At 39.6% G+C, this 21,329-nt stretch overlaps 1 protein-coding gene across 2 annotated transcripts in view; it reads left to right on the forward strand.

The window, feature by feature from the left end:
- Window positions 1-21,329, forward strand: part of LHCGR (luteinizing hormone/choriogonadotropin receptor) — a 225,149-nt gene that overhangs the window by 175,218 nt on the left and 28,602 nt on the right. For both annotated transcript variants that reach the window (XM_077485600.1, XM_077485599.1), the window contains exons 7-8: window positions 3,532-3,600; window positions 17,863-17,937. In XM_077485600.1, the coding sequence (XP_077341726.1) occupies window positions 3,532-3,600; window positions 17,863-17,937 (144 nt within the window). The remainder of the gene's footprint in view (window positions 1-3,531; window positions 3,601-17,862; window positions 17,938-21,329) is intronic.

A 21,329-nucleotide genomic window follows, 5' to 3' on the forward strand; every position in this document is an offset into this window, starting at 1 on the left:
CCTCCCCTGAGAGATTTGTGGTGGGTGGTCAGAGTGAACCATCGGGCCGTCAAATTTTGCAACTGTTTCTAACACTGTAGCCCCTGTCTATATTACTGAAGAGGTTTTTTCCTCAGCCATGATAGGATTGGAGGAAAGGTTAGTGGCTTTAATCTCACCTTTTAGAGTGGGATAAAATGCGACAGGTCCCCTTCCACTACCCGGAACCCTCAAACAGAGGAACTGGGGGAGAGAGAAGAACAATTTCCCATAGGGGGCCATGAAGAGGCTGATGACTCCTCTTCTGAGGGGTCAAATGCAGAAGGACCTACTTCAACTTCACAATCTGAGAGATTGATGGTGCAATCTCTTACTGCGTTAGTCCGCTCCACTTTTATGCTACCCTTAACTGAGTCGGTTGATAAGCCCACTTCTTGTTTGGGTTCGCTAAAGCCTCCTCAAGCTGTGCATGTCTTTTCTGACCATTCATTGCTGGAACAGCTTATGTATTCTGAGTGGGATCACAAGCATTTCCTTTTTCCATTTTTATCTTATGGAGGAAAAAAAATCACAAAAAAATGGGAGATACCAGCAATTGACCTTACGCTTGGGCTGGTACATATGAGTACAATACTATGGTTGAAAAATTGGTCAGCCAAAGCACCTTACAAAAAGCTCCTGGCTAGTTTCCCAGTCCACGGTGAATGGCTGTTTGGGGATGATTTGGATAAATGCATCCAAAAAATTTCTAGTGGAAAAAGTACCCTTTTGCCAGTTAGGAAAAAGAGTAAACATATTTCATTTAAACAAGCTTCTTCTCCAGTGCAAGGAGCATCAGCCTCCTGGCAGTCAAATGAGTGACTTCCTCAATAGCTCTAGGGTACAAGCTAGATTTCTGAGAGGCCCCCTCTCCTCATTTTATCAGATGCCAGCCTTTTGGTTTGGGGACTAGTACTGGAGGAGGCAACCATCCAAGGGAAATGGTCCAAGTCAGAAATGGCCTTCTCCATCAACCTTCTAGAGATTCGGACAGCGCGCTTGGCCCTGAAGGCCTGGACGTTCAGGTTACGGAATTGTCCTGTCATGATCCAATCCAACAATGCCACAGCCATTGCTTATTTCAATCACCAAGGGGTCACAAGAAGTCGTGCGCCCCAGAGAGAGGGTGTTGCCAGCAGTTGTTCTCGGGAGAATGGTCCCTTCACCCCGATATTTTCCTGGCAATATGCCGAAGATGGGGCATCCCGGATGTAAATCTGTTTGTGTCCAATTTTAACAAGAAGATCGACAACTTTGTGTCAAGAACAAAGGATCCGCTAGCATGAGGAACAGATGCCTTGGTGGTCCCGTGAAATCAGTTCTCAATGATTTTTGTATTGCCTATTCTGCTGCTTCCATGACTTCTTCGCAGGATCAAGCAGGAAGGAAAGTCGGTGATTCTTGTGGTCCAGAAGATCTTGGTATGCAGAGATCATAAGGATGGCGGTAGGGGACTCATGGACCCTACCACCATGTCCAGACCTATTCTCACAAGGTCCGGTATTCCATCCTACCTTACAAAAACTAAATTTAACGGTTTGGCTATTGAGACCCACATTCTAAAGAAGCATGGGCTGTCAGGTTCAGTGGTGTCTACCTTAATTGATGCAAGGAAGTCGGCCTCTAGAATCATATATTATAGAGTCTGGAAGGCATATGTTTCCTGGTGTGAATACAAGGGTTGACAAGGGTTTTTCTGGTAGCCATATCTTCTGCAAGAAGGGTATCAGAGTTGGCTGCTCTTTCTTGCAAAGAGCCATATTTAATTATTCCCAAAGATAGAGTAGTATTGCGTCCTCATCCTAACTTTCTACCGAAGGTAGTGTCAGGTTTTTATCTAAACCAGGATATTGTTCTACCTTCATTTTTTTCCAAAATCCGGTTCTATGGAAGACGAGTCATTACATTCTCTTGATGTGGTGAGAGTAGTCAAAGTCTACTTGAAGGCGACTGCTCAGATTCGAAAAACGTTTTGCTTGTGTGCATCAAGGTCCTAAAAAAGGACAGGTAGCATTGAAATCGACTATTTCTAAATGGAGGAAACAAAAATTGAGGGAAGGGAGGCCTATACGTGGAACACTCAAACCACGAGCCAGCCAAAACATCCCCCAGTGGAGTAAAGGACTGTCTTGATACCCAGGAAGTATAACAAGTATATTAATATTAAAACAATTTTTATTTAGACAAAGAGAATATATATAAAATTTAAAAACATTTGTTGACACACAGCATAGTTACATCACACAATCGTGTATTATGAATAGTATCCAGATAGATCGTTTGTTCAACTAGTTTCGCGACTGCTTGTCGCTTCTTCAGGAAGATCTTGATACTATCTACAATTAAACATATAGCGTCAACATTGATAATGAAAGTATGCAAACCACATTTCAAAATCCATAAGTACAGTGTATTAATTAATTATAAACAACAATTTTTGTTTCCTATATTAAATATATGAGGATGAGGATACCATATACATATTTTACTATCTCTTGTTAATCCAAGGCACGTCTACCGTACGTGTCTATTTCTAAATGGAAACGTAAGGTTTGAAGAGAAAGATTCCACCCTCTCAAATCAAAGCGCACTCCACCAGGGCTGTTAGTGCTTCGAGGGCAGTGCATCACCAAGCCTCCATGGCTCAAATCTGCAAGGCCGCAACTTGGTCTTCAGTCCATACATTTACCATATTCTATCAGGTTGATATAAAAAGGCATGAGGATATCGCTTTTGGGCGCAGTGTACTGCAGGCAACAGTATAAGTCCTCTGGTCTCATGGTGCCCTACTTTTGTTGCGTCTCCCTTCCCTCAGTTGGCATTGCTCTGGAACATCCCACATAGTTATTACTATGGCTCTGTGTCCCGTGATGAACGATAAAGAAAATTGGATTTTTATAACAGCTTACCTGTGAAATCCTTTTCTTGGAGTACATCACAGGACACAGAGGTCCCTCCCCTCTTTTAATACACTTATATTGCTTTGCTACAAAACTGAGGTACTCCCAGTAGTAGGACGGGTTATATAGTGAGTGGACTTCCTGTCTTAGGGTGTGCCAGTGTCCATCACCTGAAGGTACCATATAACCCATACAATTATTACCGTGGTGCTGTGTCCCGTGATGTACTCAAAGAAAATAATTTTACAGGTAAGCTATTATAAAAATCCTATTATACATATACACACATGATTCAGCGCACAGGTGTAGCCCTGTAGTAGTAAAACTGTTATAGGGCAGACTTAAAGTGGTTAATCAGATTAAAAGATCACCAAACAGTCTATTTTTTTGTTTCCGCCAACCCATCTAAAGAAGTATGCATTGTGCTTTATCGACATCTTCGTTAGAATTCTATTTGTGTATAGGCATCCAGAAGTACATTTTCAAATGTTTTGAAAACTGTACTGTACTTTAGTGCTGTGTTGTGTGTATTGTGTGTATTGTACTTTAGTGCTGTGTTGTGCGTATTGTACTTTCTGAGTTAGTGACTTTTTCTGACAATATAATCACACAGGAACCTTTTCAGGAATGGATTCGAATACATACAAGACTATGCATTCAATGGAACAAAGCTGGATCAACTGTAGGTATAACTGTTTATTAAGTCAATCTTTTCAGCAGAAAATGTGAAGAGTGCGAAGAAGTGAAAACATTGATTCCTGTGGAGTAAAATGCAGTTTGGAGGGCTGGGAAGGATAACCTCTAACACTCCAGCTGTACAGGAAATGCATCATTGAGCTCAAGTCTCAAGGGTGAACATTACTTAACAGTTGGAAAGATACAGGTTGTCCAGTTCTGATAGAGACAAAACTATCTTACATAATATATAGACTAGAAAATAAAAGCTAGAAAAGAACATGTGAAATGAAGTCCGGATACACAGTAAAACCTTGTTATAATGTACAGAGGCAGACTATGCTGGGTATTAAGTTCTCAATTGCTTAAAGAGGAACTAAACTGTATCTGAGCACCACAAACTGAAAATGCTATTTAATTCACTTTTAACTTCTTGCCGACCAGCCATCATCATTATACTGTGGCAGGTTGGTACTCGACTGCTTTAAGAGCTATAGGGGGGGGGCGTACGTGGCACGGTGCCGGAGCCGATGCATGTGGCCAGTGGGCCCATTGTCCGCTGGCTCTTCAGAGAGCCGGAACAGGGATCTGTCAATGTAGACAGATCCCCGTTCTGTCAGGGAAGTAGAAAGATCTGCTATTCCTAGTGTTAACCCCTTCCCTGACAGTGACATTTATACAGTGATCACTGGCTATTTATAGCACTGATCGCTATATAAGTGTCAATTGTCCCAAAAAAGTGTCAAAAGTGTCCGATCTGTCTGCCGCAATGTCGTAGTTCCGCTAAAAGTTGCTCATCACCGCCATTACTAGTAAAAAAAAAAAATATATATATATATATATATATATATATATGTGTGTGTGTGTATATATATATATATATATATATATGTGTATATATATATATATATATATATGTGTATATATATATATATATATATATATATATATATATATATATAATAAAAATGCCATAAATATATCCCCTATTTTGTAGACACTATAACTTTTGTACAAACCAATCAATATACACTTATTGTGATTTTCGTTTTACCAGATATATGTAGAAGAATACATATTGGCCTAAACTGATGAAGAAATTTGTTTTTTTACATTTTTTGAAGGGATATTTACCATAGAAAAAGAGTAAAAAATGCTCAAAAGAAAAAAAGAAAAATAGCTGCGCAAATACCGTGTGACATTAAAAATTGTAACAACCTCCATTTTATTCCCTAGGGTCTCTACTTAAAAAAAATGCACGAGTTTACTCAAGCCTAGGGCAGCACAAAACCTTAGTACACCACTGTGTGTGTGTGTGTGTGTGTGTGTGTGTGTGTGTGTATGTATATATATATTTACACACACACAGTATCTAACAAAAGTGAGTACACCCCTCACATTTTTGTAAATATCTTATTATATCTTTTCATGTGAAAACACTGAAAAAATTCACTTTGATACAATGTAAAGTAGTGAGTGTACATCTTGTATAACAGTGTAAATTTGCTGTCCCCTGAAAATAACTCAACACAGCCATTAATGTCTAAACCACTGGCAACAAAAGTGAGTACACCCCTAAGTGAAAATATCCAAATTGGGCCCAATTAGCCATTTATCCTCCCCGGTGTCATGTGACTCATTAATGTTACAAGGTCTCAGGTGTGAAGGGGGAGTTAAATTTGGTGTTAACGCTCTCACTCTCATACTGGTCACTGGAAGTTCAACATGGCACCTCATGGCAAAGAACGCAAGAAAAAAATAAAAAATTATTTTTGCTCTACATAAAGATAGCCTAGGCTATAAGAAGATTGCCAAGACCCTGAAACTGAGCTGCAGCACGGTGGCCAAGACCATACAGCGGTTTAACAGGACAGGTTACACTCAGAACAGGCCTCCCCATGGTCGACCAAAGAAGTTGAGTGCACATGGTCAGTGTCATATCCAGAGGTTGTCTTTGGGAAATAGACGTATGAGTGCTGCCAGCATTGCTGCAGAGGTTGAATGGGGTGGGGTGTCAGCCTGTCAGTGCTCAGACCATGCGCCGCACTCTGCATCAAATTGGTCTGCATCTGTCCCAGAAGGAAGCCTCTTCTAAGGATAAAGCACAAGAAAGCCTGCAAACAGTTTGCTGAAGACAATCAGATGAAGGATATAGATCACTGGAACCATGTCCTGTGGTCTGGTCTGATGAGACAAAGATAAACTTAGTTGCTTCAGATGGTGTCAACCAGGTGAGGCGTACAAAGACAAGGGTTTCTTGCCTACAGTCAAGCATGGTGGTGGGAGTGTCATGCTCTGGGGCTGCATGAGTACTGCCGACACTGGGGTGCTACAGTTCATTGAGGGAACCATGAATGCCAACATGTACTGTGGCATACTGAAGCTGAGCATGATCCTCTTCTTTCAGAGACTGGGCCGCAGGGCAGTATTTCTACATGATAATGACCAAAACACACCTCCAAGACGACCACTGCCTTGATAAAGAAGCTGAGAGTAAAGGTGATGGACTGGCTAAGCATGTCTCCAGACCTAAACCCTATTGTGCATATGTGGGGCATCCTCAATTTGAAGGTGACGGAGCACAAGGTCTCTAACATCCACCAGCTCCGTGAGGTCATCATGGAGGAGAGGAAGAGGACTCCAGTGGCAACCTATGAAGCTCTGGTGAACTCCATGCCCAAGAGGGTTAAAGCAGTGCTGGAAAATAATGGTGGCCACACAAAATGTTGACACGTTGGGCCCAAATTGGACATTTTCACTTAGGGGTGTACTCACTTTTTTGACCAGCGGTTTAGATATTAATGGCTGTCTGTTGAGTTATTTTGAGGGGACAGAAAATTTACACTGTTTATACAAGCTGTACACTCACTACTTTACATTGTAGTAAAGTGTCATTTCTTCAGTGTTGTCACATGAAAAGATATATATATATATATATATACATATATATATATATATATATATATATATATATATATATATATATATATATATATATATATATATATATATATATATATATAGAATGTTTGGGGATCCCGAGTAATTTTCTAGCAAAAAAAAAAAAAAGATGATTTTTACATGTAGGATTGAAATGGCAGAATTGGCTTAGGTTGCAAGTGGTTAACAAACACTGCAAAATTGCTTCCCTTAAAAAATATATATAGATACAGTTTTTATCATTTTTGACTTCTTTATTATGGTGAGGACTGAAAAAAATGCAAATGTTTTTCATGTTTTACTTTTTCTTATATTGCATACAAAATATTGTATATGCACTTCTATCCTTTGATAAAAATACAATGCCTGTATAGAGAGTGCAATAGCTGAAAGTCAAATTACACTAAAGGAATGAATTCTTCTTTCCTCAATCTAAAACAAAATAAAATGTTTTTGGTAAAGTTGGATTGAGGGTTCCCATTTGTGATAATAATTGTGGAATCTCAGCAGTGACCTTCAGCCGGATTTTAGAAAGGTTAATCAGTTAAGGACCAGGCTTTTTTGTAAAAAAAAATACACTTTCATGAATAAAAAAAACTCAACAGTAAAGTTAGCCCAATTTTTTTGTATAATGCGAAAGATGATGTTAAGACGAGTAATCAGACATCCAACATGTCATGCTTCAAAATTGCCAATGCTCATGGAATGGCGACAAACTACGTTACCTAAAAATCTCAATAGGCGACGTTTAATTTTTTTTTACAGGTTACCAGTTTAGAGTTACAGAGGAGGTCTAGAGCAAGAATTATTGCTCTTACTGCAACAATTGCGGTGATACCTCACATGTGTGGTTTGAACATCGTTTTCATAGGCGCGACTTAAGTATGTGTTCGATTCTGCGCAAGAGTTTGGAGGGACAAGGCGCTTAAAATTTTATTTTTTTTCTTATTTATTTTACTTTTTATTTTTTGATTTTTACACTGTGCCTTTAAAAAAAAAAAACACTTTTATTCCTATTATTAGTAAACATCCCTTGTAATAGAAAGAAGTATGACAGGACCTCTTTATTGCGAGATCAGGAGTCAAAAAGATCTCACATTTACACTTAAAGTTGGGATCACACTTTATTTGCATTCGCCTCACAGCAGGGGTCCGGTGCGTCCCTGTTCATCGCTTCAGGTCTGATTTCAGCCTGAATTTTTGGCTGCATTCAGATTTAAAACGGACCAAAAGACACACAGGGCCACAGCGGAGATATGTGAACTGGCTCCATAGAAAGCCAGTCAAAATCTCCTGCTATTGCGAAGTGGATACAGGGAACACAGCCTAAAAGCAAAAAAGCCTAAAAGCAAAAAACAAAAAAAAATAAAAACAAAATGTAATTTTACATTTGCTAATTAAAAAAAAAAAAAAAGGCTCTATAAAGCTGAAAAGATGTCAGATGTCGCTCTGGTCCTCCAAGGGCATAGAGTAGAGTGGGGGCCATTTTCACCTCACTCGATTTCCTGCCCATCGTACATGGGATCGTATTGTTTCTGCCACTACTGGTGGCTCCAGCAATCGGGGGAAAGGACCGGGAACCGGCGGGAGGGAGGGGAAGGGGGACCTCTCCTGCTGCCCATAAAAGTGATCCCGTGGAGGATCCGGGACCACTTTTATGTGAAAGAGGATTGCCCACTGTTTAAAAAAATACCAGGGTTATGAAAGCTAGCTGCTGCCAGAATCATGGTATATAACGTGAAAGTAATGATGTATATATGCATACCTCTAAATATTTTGAGATGGGAATGAGGGACACCTACTAGCAAACATATGTAGGCATAGAACACGCCCCCCTGCCACACCCCCTTAAAGGAGAATTAACCAAAAAATAAGTTTCTTAAATCTACAAGTTCTTTTTTTTTTACCACTACCATTCCTTTATATTGGCTTTTAGAATTTACAAAAATGTGCAACAATTTAGAATTGGAATGAAAGGTTTATCACTGGGAAACACTTTTTGAAAGATAAAAAAGTGCATTTTATATACAAATAAAGAGCAAAATGAGGGACAAATGAGGAGGAATGAGGGACAGAGGGACATTGTTCCAGATCAGGGACAGTCCCTCCAAATCAGGGACAGTTGGTGAGCTATGTATCTACAGTGGGATGTTTAAAAAATAATGACGAATCTGACAGCGATGACCATGGCAATGTATTATATATATATATATATATATATATATATATATATATATATATATATATATATAATGTATGTATGTGTCAGAAGACTGTGCACATTTCATCATTCACGTGCTCTAGGAAACATACAATACAGGCTCATATCTGTGCATGAACAGGTTATCAATGATCCCAATGACCTCAGCTTAGATCCAATTTCCTAGCACTGACCCACAGACTCCTGTATAGCTCTTGCTATGGCATTTCCTACATAGAATACAAAAGGGCAGAGTTTTAGAGCTAACATTTTTTTAAGATAGGCATGTACATTAATAGTGGTATACTAATTATTGCTTTGTCATTGATAGATCCACTGTGATGTTTTGGATCAGACAGATTTTACAAATCTGGAATCATTTTATACAACTCAGGAAGTTTATTAGTAGGAATGCTTTAGCAGTCCCACTATTGTTATTAGTTTTTATTTATTTATCATCATCATCATCTTTTTTTATTTATTAGTGGGAATGCTTTAGCAGTCCCACTATTGTTATTCGTTTTTTTATTTATTAATCATCATCATCTTTTTAATTTTCTCATTCCATAAATTTTTTGGCTCTGCGTAACTTCTGCATACTTTCAGCTATTAAAGCTATTCAACTTTTAAAACGTTCAGCTCTTTCCACTGATGTGTGCTCTTCTTCAATTTTTTTCCTACTATTTATACTTTTTAAAATATTAAGCTTTTTAACACTTTTTTTTTAACATTGAAGTCAATGAGAGCATGCTTAAAATCAGTAAAATCTTCTTCCGCTGCCAAAAGTTTCAGCTACTTCATACTTTCACCTACAGACGCCAAACAAACTTTAACTACTTCCCACCCGGCCAATGTACATATACGGATGGGAGCTCTCTACTTCTGAGTGGACGTTCCTGAACGTCCATCAGAAGTAGGGGGATTGCGCACGCGCACGTGCCCCCGATGCCCCCGTGTCACCCGGACACGTGTCACCCGGACACGGTGCATCTCGGATCGGCAGGAGGGCTCTGTGATTCTCCCTCCTGATCACATGACGGCCGTGTCCAATCACGGCTGTCATGTGATGTAAACAAACAGCCGGTTGCTAGGCAATCGGCTTCTCCTCTCCTCACACGGAAGTCATCGCTGAGGAGAGGAGAGCAGATCGCTGCAGCCGGCTGATGATCAGTGAGTATGAGCTATTTTTTACAGCTTTTTACTCACTGATCACCAGTCTAGTGTAAAACACACAACACACCACACAGTATAAACACAATGTCCCCACACATGTCCCCAAAACACACATGTCCCCAAATAATAAAAACACATGTCCCTAATAATAAAAACATGACCCCCACATATGTCCCACTAAATCACATGTCCCAATGATTATCTGTACACATATGTCCGTGATCACCTGCACACATATGTACATGATCATTTGCGTTAATATGTCCGTGATCACACAAACCATTATACACTTAGCCAATTTTTTTTTACCAAAGACATGCAGCAGAAACATTTTGGCTTAAATTTATGACAAAATTCGATTTTATTTGATTTCTTTTAAAATAGAAAGAAGAAAACATTGTTTTTTTTCCAAATTTCCGCTCTTTTTTCGCTTATATCACAAAAAATAAAAAATGGAGTCGTTAATAAATAACACCAAAATAAAGCTCTATTTGTGCAAAAAAATGATAACAATTTAATCTGGGTACAGCGTAGCATGACCGCGCAATTGTCATTGAAATTGTGAGAAAGCTGAAATCTGAAAATTGGACTGGGAAGGAAGGGGGCGAAAGTGCCCTGTATTGTAGTGGTTAAAATATTCAGCTATCTGTCTAAATCTTTTCAGTTTGATATCTTTTACAGTTTTTATGAAAAAGCTGTTTAAGTTTAGTGATAATTTCAGAAAATATCATTAAATTTAGGGCATCCAGGCTTTTGTTGTCTGTTTTGTTTCCATGGTTACCAGCACTTCTTATACACAGTGATGGGCAGTGGGGGGGGGGGAGCACAGACACACCATGTACTGATTTATAATAGAGGAATATGATGGGGCAGTTTTGATGGGGCAATATAATGGGGCAGTTTTGATGCTATTCAGCATTCCCACGCATTTTCTAGTCTTTAAACATCTAGTCTTATATAAAAAAAAAAAAGCAGGGCTGCTATTAGAAATCACGGGGCCCCACACAGCCTACCTGACACAAACCCCCCCCCCCCCCGGCAGACTGAGGACATAGATGTATCAGTCATTCACATACTGAAGCATAGTAAACACTGTTTACTATGCTTCAGTGATGAATGGAAACAGGAGTGATCGTATCAATCACTCACTGTGTTCATTCGGGAAAGGAAGGGGCCAATAAATTATATATTCACCAGCCCCCCCCCCACCCATGTGCCCACAGCAGCTTTTGACAGGAGATGAGAGGGCACATAGGAAGGGCCTGGACAGCAGATGGAAGGGGTGTATGTGCTAGAACGAATCCCCCAAAAGCCAGAGGAAGAAAGAGAAGGAGAAGCTGGCAGCGATGCAGGGGGAGGCAGAAGAGGATCGGCGTCTGCAATAAGAGTACAAAAGTACAGCCGGCCTGGCTGGCTGTACTGCCATATCAGCGGCCCTGAGCGTGTGATTAAAGTGTATATACGAGAGATATACCAAAAGCTATTCAAAAGTGGGCATAACTTTTTTAACCACTTCAGTATTGGACATTTTCACCCCCTTCCTGCCCAGGACAATTTTCAGCTTTCTGCGCTTCCACACTTTGAATGAAAATTACTCAGTCATGCAACACTGCACCCATATAAAATCTTTATCATTTTTTTCCCCACACAAATAGAGCTTTCTTTTGGTGGTATTTAATTACAGAAAAAAGTCCAAAATTTAAAAAAAAAAATCATTTTTTTTTGTTTCTGTTATAAAATTTTGCAGATAAATAATTTTTCTTCATAAATTTCGACCAAAATGTATACTGCTATGTTTCTACAGTAAAAATAACCCAAATCAGTGTATATTATTAGATCTGTGTGATAGTTACAGAGTCCACAAGCTATGGTACCAATCATTGAAAATTGATCACACCGGATGTACTGATGGTCTAAAGGCCCCTTTCACACGGGCGTCTCTGTTGTGCAGAGCAGACCTGGACCCAGTCCCGCTCTCCTCTATGGTGAGATCGGGTGAAAATGGACCACCTATCCCTTTTTATATGATCTTATCTGATCCAATCCGGCAGACGAATGAAAAATAGGACCACCATTCATCTTGATTTTGCGGACAGGATTGGATCAGATAGCGGTGGATGTCAGCAGACATGTCACCGCTGACATCCACCGCTCCATAGGGGTGAATGGACGATCCGATCAGGTCCGCCTAAAAAACTGAGAGGCGGACCTGATCGGAGATCCCGTGTGAAAGGGCACTCTCTCATTGATGGCAGCTCTTTAAAAGTGATTATAAAATATAAAAATACAGCGCTCGCAAACATACTGAATAAAAGTGAAAAAATATATATGATGAACTGACACAAATTCAAAAAGATATGTAACTCAAGGTGCTTCAATCCAAAGTGAACAAAAGAAACTTGAAAAACTTCAGGTGCACAACACCCCCTTATGTGTCCCCACTCACCAGATCCACGTGACCCCCAGCTTTTCAGTCTGGTGGGCCAGTTTAAGCTTGGTATAGATGTCTTTAGGATGGTGTGTGGAAAGCCAGGTCAGCAGATCCAGGGTTCCTCAATAAAGAGTTTGAGCCAGATAGACACGTACCGAGAAGTAAAAAAATGGAACTAATAGTGAAGTACCATCAAAAATTGGTTTATTTAAACAAAAGATGGGTACTTACAAAAAAGAGGGATTATAACAAGCATTAAGCATGGAACAGATCCTATTAAACCGTTGTTGGTAGCGTGCGTTCCAAACGACCAGAACTGACGTCAGTATTCCCGGAAGCAGCGTCAACGTTTCGCCCTCCCACGGGGCATCATCAAGGACCTTCCTTGATGTTTATAGTTTATAGCAATTTTTAAACAGGTGTAAAAAAAAAAAAAAATCAGCGGGTTTACTCAGGCTTTAAGTGGAATATGTCAAAAAGTAGCTATGGTTAATCAATGGGTATAGGGGAACCCAACAATGAGATTGGAGAGAGTAGTTGCTGGATAAGCTATAATGCTTGAAGGTTGGGAGAAGAACAGGGGGAAATTGTAGCAAAGGAAGGACTTCTTTTTAATTGCAGGTAAATAATGCATTGGAAGCTGAAATAATATGCCGTCAATGATATCTTGATGAAGGGGGGGGGGGGGTGCAGCCTGTCCAGTATTGATGGTGTCCTACTGCATAGTTTGTCTTCAGTGCTGGTTTCCCTTCTTTAAATGTCTTCATTCATCTGTTCACATTGCTCTTGTCAAAGGTGTCATCTTTGTTTACATTCTGTAGCCTTCTCTGTATGTGGGACAGCCTGCACCTCCCCCCTTCATTAACACAGCATGTTGCTTCTACTTGGATTATTGGATCATTATTTACCTGCAATGAAAAAGTTACTATAGAGCAGGGGTAGGCAACCTTGGCCCTCCAGATGTGGTGAAACTACAAATCCCATCATGCCTCTACCTCTAGGAGTAATGCCTGTGATTGTCAGGGTCTTGCAATGTCTCATGGGACTTGTAGTTTCAAAACAGCTGGAGGGCCAAGATTCCCTACCCCTGCTATAGAGGAAGAGTTACTCTACCAACATGTGTGAAATTGGATTGACCTATGTAGGTTAACAAAAAGTTATGCTTACCTCCTTGGTGCAGTCCTTGTATAACCCAAACCTGTTTTGGATAAAATAGAGAAGAGTTAAAACTTCTGTCAGTTTATTTTCTCTGTATTTGCCATTTATGAGATTTCCTTTCACTTCCTGTCCCACAGACAGAACAGGAAGTTAGAAGTCTCTACAAAGTAAGGCGAATTCCTCTCTTAGAAAGCTGTTACCAGGACAGGTGTCCCCATTGGAGAATATACTACAACCTTTTGTTCTGGTGACAACTTGGACGTTTTAAATTCCCATCACTTTTCATCCTTTATGACAACTGAGGACAGAAAACAGAGAGGTTAATTCTCCCCAAAGAGGACACAGACACCAATAAAAATTTAGACAGGGGTTCATTCTACTTAAGTAGGCGTTCTATATCACATGTAAAGTAGAAATTTACTAAGGGCTCAATCACACTAGCAGTTGAGGGAAGGTAAAACCCTGTGGTTGAGCTGTGTTTTTCCCACTCCCCTTTAGCAGCCTACATTTAGAAACATTGAACTGCAGTTTCCACTGCTTTGACCAATCTTCCAGCAATGCCAGGTCATGTTCCATGTTATGGCGCGTACACACGGTCGAACTGTTTGACGTACTTAGTCCGTTGAAACACATTTCAGCGGACAATCCGCTCGTGTGTGGGCTTCAGCGGACTTTTTCAGCGTGCAGTCCGGAGTACTAAGAATTTCGGATTTTCCAAAAATCTGTCCGTCGTACTTTGGTTTCAGCGGACAATACGGTCGTCAGTATGCTAGTTCGACGGACTAAGAATGGCGCATGCCCAGAAAGGATTTACACGGCGGAAGGTTGCTTTGCTGTGTCTTGGACTTCCTATATCTAGTCCCGTCGTACGTGCTGTACACGTTATCGCGCAAGCTTTCGACGGACTGTTTGTGTATCCGTGTGTGGTCAAGTCCGTTCAGTGGAAACTACGACGGATTGTCCGTCGGATTGTATGACGGACTAAGTACGCCATACAATCCGCTCGTGTGTACGCGGCATTAGACACCTCCAGTGATATCAACCTATTACACACCTTTGTATCATCAGCAAAAAGACATACCTTGCCCAACAACCTTTAGTGATGCCCCCCACCCCCCTTTACTGGTAGTTTCAAATTTCAAGTAGGCTTTTTTACATTTTTGCAAAAAGCCAAAATTCAAGATGTTGTGGTGAAATCAATTTTTCTGAAATGGGCTATCCCTCGTAATAATATATGTACATGAGGGCAGCCATATTTGCTCAGTATTATGTACTGTATATGACAGAACACCTGCTCAAGGTCTGTCCATTGATAGCCAGCCAAGAGCAAATCTTTGCATCTCCCCAGTTTTGACAACATCCAAATAGAGAAAAGCTACTAATAACTAATTTATTCTAAATGAGTATAGGATTCAATAAAAAGCTCTGGCATTTAATTTTAAATGCATTCTTCCTTTAAAATAAGTTTATGGGATATATAATCACCTTGTATAACTACATAAATGGGCCACATAGTGCAACATTTTTTAAATTGAAAGCTATTGCATATGACAAAGGGGCACTATAAATACATCTAAACACAAAAAACAATGGGATTCCATAGGTGTTTTGTCTGAATGAGCAACATGAACACATTTCCATATGGTTAAAAAAATATATACGGTATATATTGAGAAGTTGTTATGCAAAACTTTGATTAAAAACAATTGTAAGAAATATGACAGAATACATCCAAGATAATACATTGTATAGAAAACATGTAATACCTCTGAAGACAAGCCTGTAGATATTATAAATATCCAGGTAAGTACTTATGAAACAGCAATATAATTCAATCGTATGGCATCTGCTGCTTAGACTGGATATGGGAGCGTGTTTTTTTGTGGGTACGTGTGTTTGCGTGTTTCGCAAATGACTTCATCAGGAGTGCAAAGGTTTAAAATGTAAGAGTATTGTAACACATTAAATGTAACAAATTTAAAATGTAAGAGTATTGCCTTGGTAAAAGGAAAGAAAATCCCAGAACACCATGCAGGGGTCACCAGAGGAAAAAGAAGAAACCTCCAAGTGACCAAGAATGGTAATATTTATAGACATCTGCATTAGTCCAAAATGTATATGGTACATAGCTATTGGCGCATCTTATTAAAAGTTTCTAAGAGAAAAGCCACCTTCCAAAAATGATGTCCTTACACATGGGTCAAGATATAACCTTCATCGGTATACACCAGGGATATGCAATTAGCGGACCTCCAGCTGTTGCAGAACTACAAGTCCCATGAGGCATAGCAAGACTCTGACAGCCACAAGCATGACACCCAGAGGCAGAGGCATGATGGGACTTGTAGTTTTGCAACAGCTGGAGGTCCGCTAATTGCAGATCCCTGGTATACACCATATGTGGTGCATAGAAAATCATATCTCTCCTGGACTCAAGTGTTACTTAGAGAAAGCACCTATAGAATCCCATTTTTTTTACTTCTAACTTCAGCCTGTTCAAGTAAGCTTTGACAAGAACCTGGAAACTGATTGGTTCCTGTGCAGCGCTTCACCAGATGTTGCACTCTCCAGTTTTAGTATATAAACCCCATGGTATTAAGGTGGTGCTTGTAACTACACATCTACAGGGGTTGGACAAAAATATGGAAACGCTACATGATTAGCAGGTGTAAAAGTGACGACTGTTAACAAAATCAGCCAAGATCAGTAGGGTGCTCTTCAAATATCCCTCTAGTGACTGGCAAAGACCCCCCTCAGCCTCCTGCTTAAATAGGGATCCTGGGAATTTCTGGAATGTTCTGGGGGGCCAGGTGACCTTAAATTACCTATCCTAAAGGCCCCCCCCAGAACATTCCCAATTAGCTGACCTTTTTTGACTTATCACAAACCCCCCCATTAAAATAAATCAGTGGGGGGCTTGAAACACCTACCACCATCATCCCATGAGGGAAAAGGGGGGGGCCTTAAAACAGGCTATTCACGGGCGAGCTATTCACAGGACGTGTTTACATGCAGTGAACACTGTCCCAAGCTTACAACAAGGACTGTCTTGTGACAATGGTAAAGCAAGGTGGGGGGCGCAATCATGGTTTGGCCAGCCATATCTTGGTATTCTGCAGGCCCCATCATTACTTTGAAAGGTAGAGTCAGTGCCGATCACTATGTTCAAATAATTGGCTGACCATGTGCACCCCGTGGTGTAGACATTGATTCCAAGACAGTGCCATTTATCGAGACCATAATGCTCCGATTCACACAGCTGGTGTTGTCACATTGTGGTTTGAAGAGCATGCAAACGAAGTCCCGCACCTTCCCTGGGCCCCGCAGTTGCCGGGCCTCAGTATCATAAAGCAGCTATGGTGAATTTTGGAGAATTTTGGAGGTTTGGACTTGTTTTCCCCCTCCGGAATTTCTGTGAGAACTGGAAAGATTCTTGCATGAAGAGTGGTATTAACTTGACATATAATTGTTCTAACAGGTTATGTTCTTAAGTACTACCTGGAATTACTCCACGATTTGGGTACCACATGCCTAACGAATTTTGATCAAACTATTAAGGTGATTGTTTCACCACATTATACTGAGCTTAAAGTTAGCTTAAAGTTGCTCCCATTCTTGTTTCAAAGCAGGATGATTGTACCTATCTTTTTACGCCACAAAATGTCATTGCGACACGTTCATTATATCTCGTCCTCCATTCCAATAAAATATTTGAACAAGAAGAGTGGCATCAGATTCCATTATCCCCCATCCAAGACTTATATTTGTCAATTCCCAGGAGAATTCAGGCCGTCTTGGATGCCGAAGGCAGTCCAACATCATATTCTGTAGCGATTTCATTCTTTTACCTGGTGTTTCCATATTTTTGTCCAAGCCTATGAAGCTGTAGGTAAGTACTATAAATGTGAGTCTTACATCTACCTATATTTTTGTTTTTAGATAAAAACTGCACAAAGTATATGCTCACAGATAATACACTACAGGTTCTCTTTACATAGTGGCAGCAGTAAAGCTACCTACAGGGGCACATTTGACTTTAATGAACATGCACATGTATTATAACTTGATGTAATAAATATTGTAATGGAAAAAATATTGAAAGACTTGGTCATCTATCCAGACCTATTTTATCGTAGATAATATTGTTATTTAGTTATATAACTTCAAGTCATAAGTATTTGAAGTACCACATTTTTAGTTTTAAATAAATGTAGATCTTTTGGTCAACTGGCTATGAGCAACAATTAGACACTTTTAAATCCTGTGTGTAACGCTAGGAGAAGTCATTACACTCAAGGCAGGAGATGACTATTAAAGCTGAAACCCTATTGAGAAAATGTACTGTAATTAATATCTGTTGCATGCAGGTTTCTTAATGACAACAAAAATCTACAACGCTTTCATAATGATGCCTTAAAGGGAGCTACTGGACCAAATCGTCTGTAAGTACAATAATCATTTCTCTTTTTTTTGTCACTTCAAGACATATATTAATAATTCTTAAATGATTTCATTTTTCTTTATGCATAGAATGCATAATCAATTTCATTACAGGCCTGTATTTGTAATATTGGACTTTACAGGTGCCCAAAAACAAATAAGAACTATTTTTTATTTAAAAATAAACACAGTATTTTACTATACAGGTAATTTCTTAAGGAAAAAAAAGAGACCTTGTCCATCAAACTAAGACGCCACTTTATCTATAAAACCCAATAAAATATTCACAAATAAGTAAAAATTGCAGGTGTATAACCATCCATTACATCTTATATGCAGCGCTGAATATGAATACATGTGCAAATGGGTAAACAATTAAAGTGACAGTGCAACACTATAATAATGGCCAATGACTGGCATCTACAACATATATAGATAAATTGATGTGATAAAGGAAACATTGTACAAAACAGTATTAAATCACAATGTCCTTCAAAACTGAATCTGAAGAGACGTGAGTGAGTCCAAACAGGTAAATGTGACTTGAACTGAAAAACTGTTCAAAAAACGGTATAAGATGAGTGTTCTGACTCTATAAAGAAGCACCACCATGGAAAGAATTGGCTATGCCCCTTGGGAAAGGAAACCACCATGGAAAGAATTCACCATCATGTGCACGAGGCTTAATAGTTGTCCTGTGGGCAGATTCTCCCACCTGAGCTGTGGATCTCTGCAGCTCCTCAAGAGTTACCATGGGCCTCTTGGCTGCTTCTCTGATTAATGCTCTCCTTGCCTGGCCTGTCAGTTTAGGAGGACGTCCATGTCTTGGTAGGTTTGTAGTTGTGCAATACACTTTTTATTTGCAGATGATGGATTGAACAGTGCTCCACAAGATGTTCAAAGCTTGGGATCTTTTTTTATAACCTAAACCTGCTTTATACTTCTCCACAACTTTATCACTGACCTTTTTGGTGTGTCTCTTGACCTTCATGATGCTGTTTGTCCATTACGGTTCTCTAACAAACCTCTGAGGCTTCACAGAACAGCTGTATTTATCCTGAGATTAAATTAAACACGGGTAGACTCTATTTTCTAATTAGGTGACTTCTGAAGGCAATTGGTTCCACTAGATTTTAGTTAGAGGTATCAGAGTTAAAAGGGGCTGAATACAAATGCACGCCAAACTTTTTATATATTTATTTGTAAAAAAATTGAAAACCATTTATTATTTTCCTTCCACTTCACAATTATGTGCCACTTTGTGTTGATCTATCACATAAAATCCCAATAAATTAAATTTACGTTTTTGGTTGCAACATGACAAAATGTGGAAAATTTCAAGGGGTACGAATACTTTTTCAAGGCACTGTACTACATCTGAAAATTAAAATCAAGGTCTGAGTTAGGAGTTGCTCACTTCTAATGCATTTCACACTTGGTGTCGTCAAGGAAGGGTCTTGACGGTCGGCTGGTGGTCCTCAAAGCCAAGTGAGCAACTCCTACCTCAAATATTGATTTACATTTTACATTTCATACAAAATACTTGATGAACCAAGGATGGTCATTGTATAACCTATCTTTGTAAAATGTAATATGTATTGATTGTATTGTGAGGTAATGCTCAAAGGCTTTCGTACAATTATTAGGCATTAAAGTCTACCACAATCAATGGATGAATACTTCTTTGTCAACTTTTTTACAAAGAAGTATTTATTTATTTTTTTTAGGAAATTTCTGTATAAAAAAAATACAGGGTTTTTTTGTAATTTAAGAAGTGTATCTGTTATTTTTGGCACCTATAAAGTCCCATATTGCAAATTTGGGTTTCTATATTTCAGTTAAACAAATGTGGGGCCTTGAGTACTTATCAATCCAAATGAAAGTGGTTGCAATCCTAAAAAAACAAATAAATAAAAAATCCTGTTCTTTTTAGGCATGCTGTATAGCACAGTGCTCGTGCTATATCATTTTTCCCTTCCTATATTGTAAAATACCTGGTTGATTCTGCCAGTTCCTGTGTCCCCCTGTCTGTGCTGACCACAATAATCATGGCTGCTGATCCATGATTACCGTGGTCAGGTTATGTGCCTCCGTCATCCTTCTGCTCTGCTCTGACAGTCTCTCACCTTCCCCTCCCTTTCAACATGAGTGGCTCTCCTCCACGCCCCACCCCCTCCCAACGCTATTCAGCTGCAATATGCAGCATAAATACATGTACCTTCTCTGGTTTAGGCTGCCATCAACAATAGTGTAGGTGATTTTTTTTTAAATGAAACGGAAGGCTTATTACCTTTTCCCACACCTCTGCTGTGTGTTCACATGTCCCCCTGTGCTGGCCGGCTGACATCACAGGGAATATTGGCCCCTCCCACTTCTCTCCATAGATCGGGGAAGACCAGCGGAGGTGGATCACGTGACCACACAGCTGCGGTGTTAGAAAAGGTATTTACCATTTTCATTTAAAAAACAAAAAAACAAAACACTTAAACTATTGTTAATGGCAGCATACTTCCGGGGGGATACATGTAAAGTCACATGGTGACTTTACAAACTCTGAGTATATATAGGTCACAATTTCATTACAGAATAAAGTTCAATATGTCCAATCTACTTGGAAACGTATTTCTTTGTTGGGACGCAAGTATCTTTATAAATGTTACTGCTGATAAGGGGACAAAGCAGGGACAAAGATAGCAATAAAGACTTGATAGGAGGTTTTAACCATGTCTGACTTTATACAAAACTAAAATAGTTTGGACTATACTTACACTTTAACTTGTTCAATATTTTTATTGAAAATTTTTCATCAATATAACAAAACAATGGAGTAATAAATATCCCAAACCGGGAGCCAACATATATACTTACACTTTAAGGCAAGGGTTCATGTAAGATTAGAGATCCTTCACACATCGTAGTCATTTTTGATTTTGCTAGATGGCCAGACTGGGCCTGCATGGTAATACAGGTTGTGCCAGGACAAGGTCACCCAGTGCCCAGGGCAAAGATGCCAAACTACACCCCCCCCCCCATTCATAATGTGCAATCTTAGGGGATCTTATACCTAGCAGTCTCTTGCTTGTCAAAATCACTGCCGCTGTCACTACTCCTGTCAGCCTTGTAACAAAAGGAAGGCACCCCCACCCCTACAGTAAACCATTGCACCCAGGGCAGCCGTCCCTCCAGCCCACCCCTTGTCCCGGCCCTGAATACAGGTACTCCATTTGTCACTCCTCTGTAAAAGAAAGGTAGGAATGTGCAATATTAACTCAATTTTAAGTCATGTGGACTGCGATGGAAGTAGTTCTCATCTATAAAGGTTCACTATGCGTGCTGAGCAGCCTGAATACCACTGATCTAGTTATATCTCCATTCATACCTAATTTCTTAGTCA

This window comes from Lithobates pipiens, unplaced genomic scaffold, assembly GCF_037356315.1.
Source record: "Lithobates pipiens isolate NorthernLeopardFrog02 unplaced genomic scaffold, aLitPip1_a1.2 Scaffold_18, whole genome shotgun sequence".
NCBI lineage: Eukaryota > Metazoa > Chordata > Amphibia > Anura > Ranidae > Lithobates > Lithobates pipiens.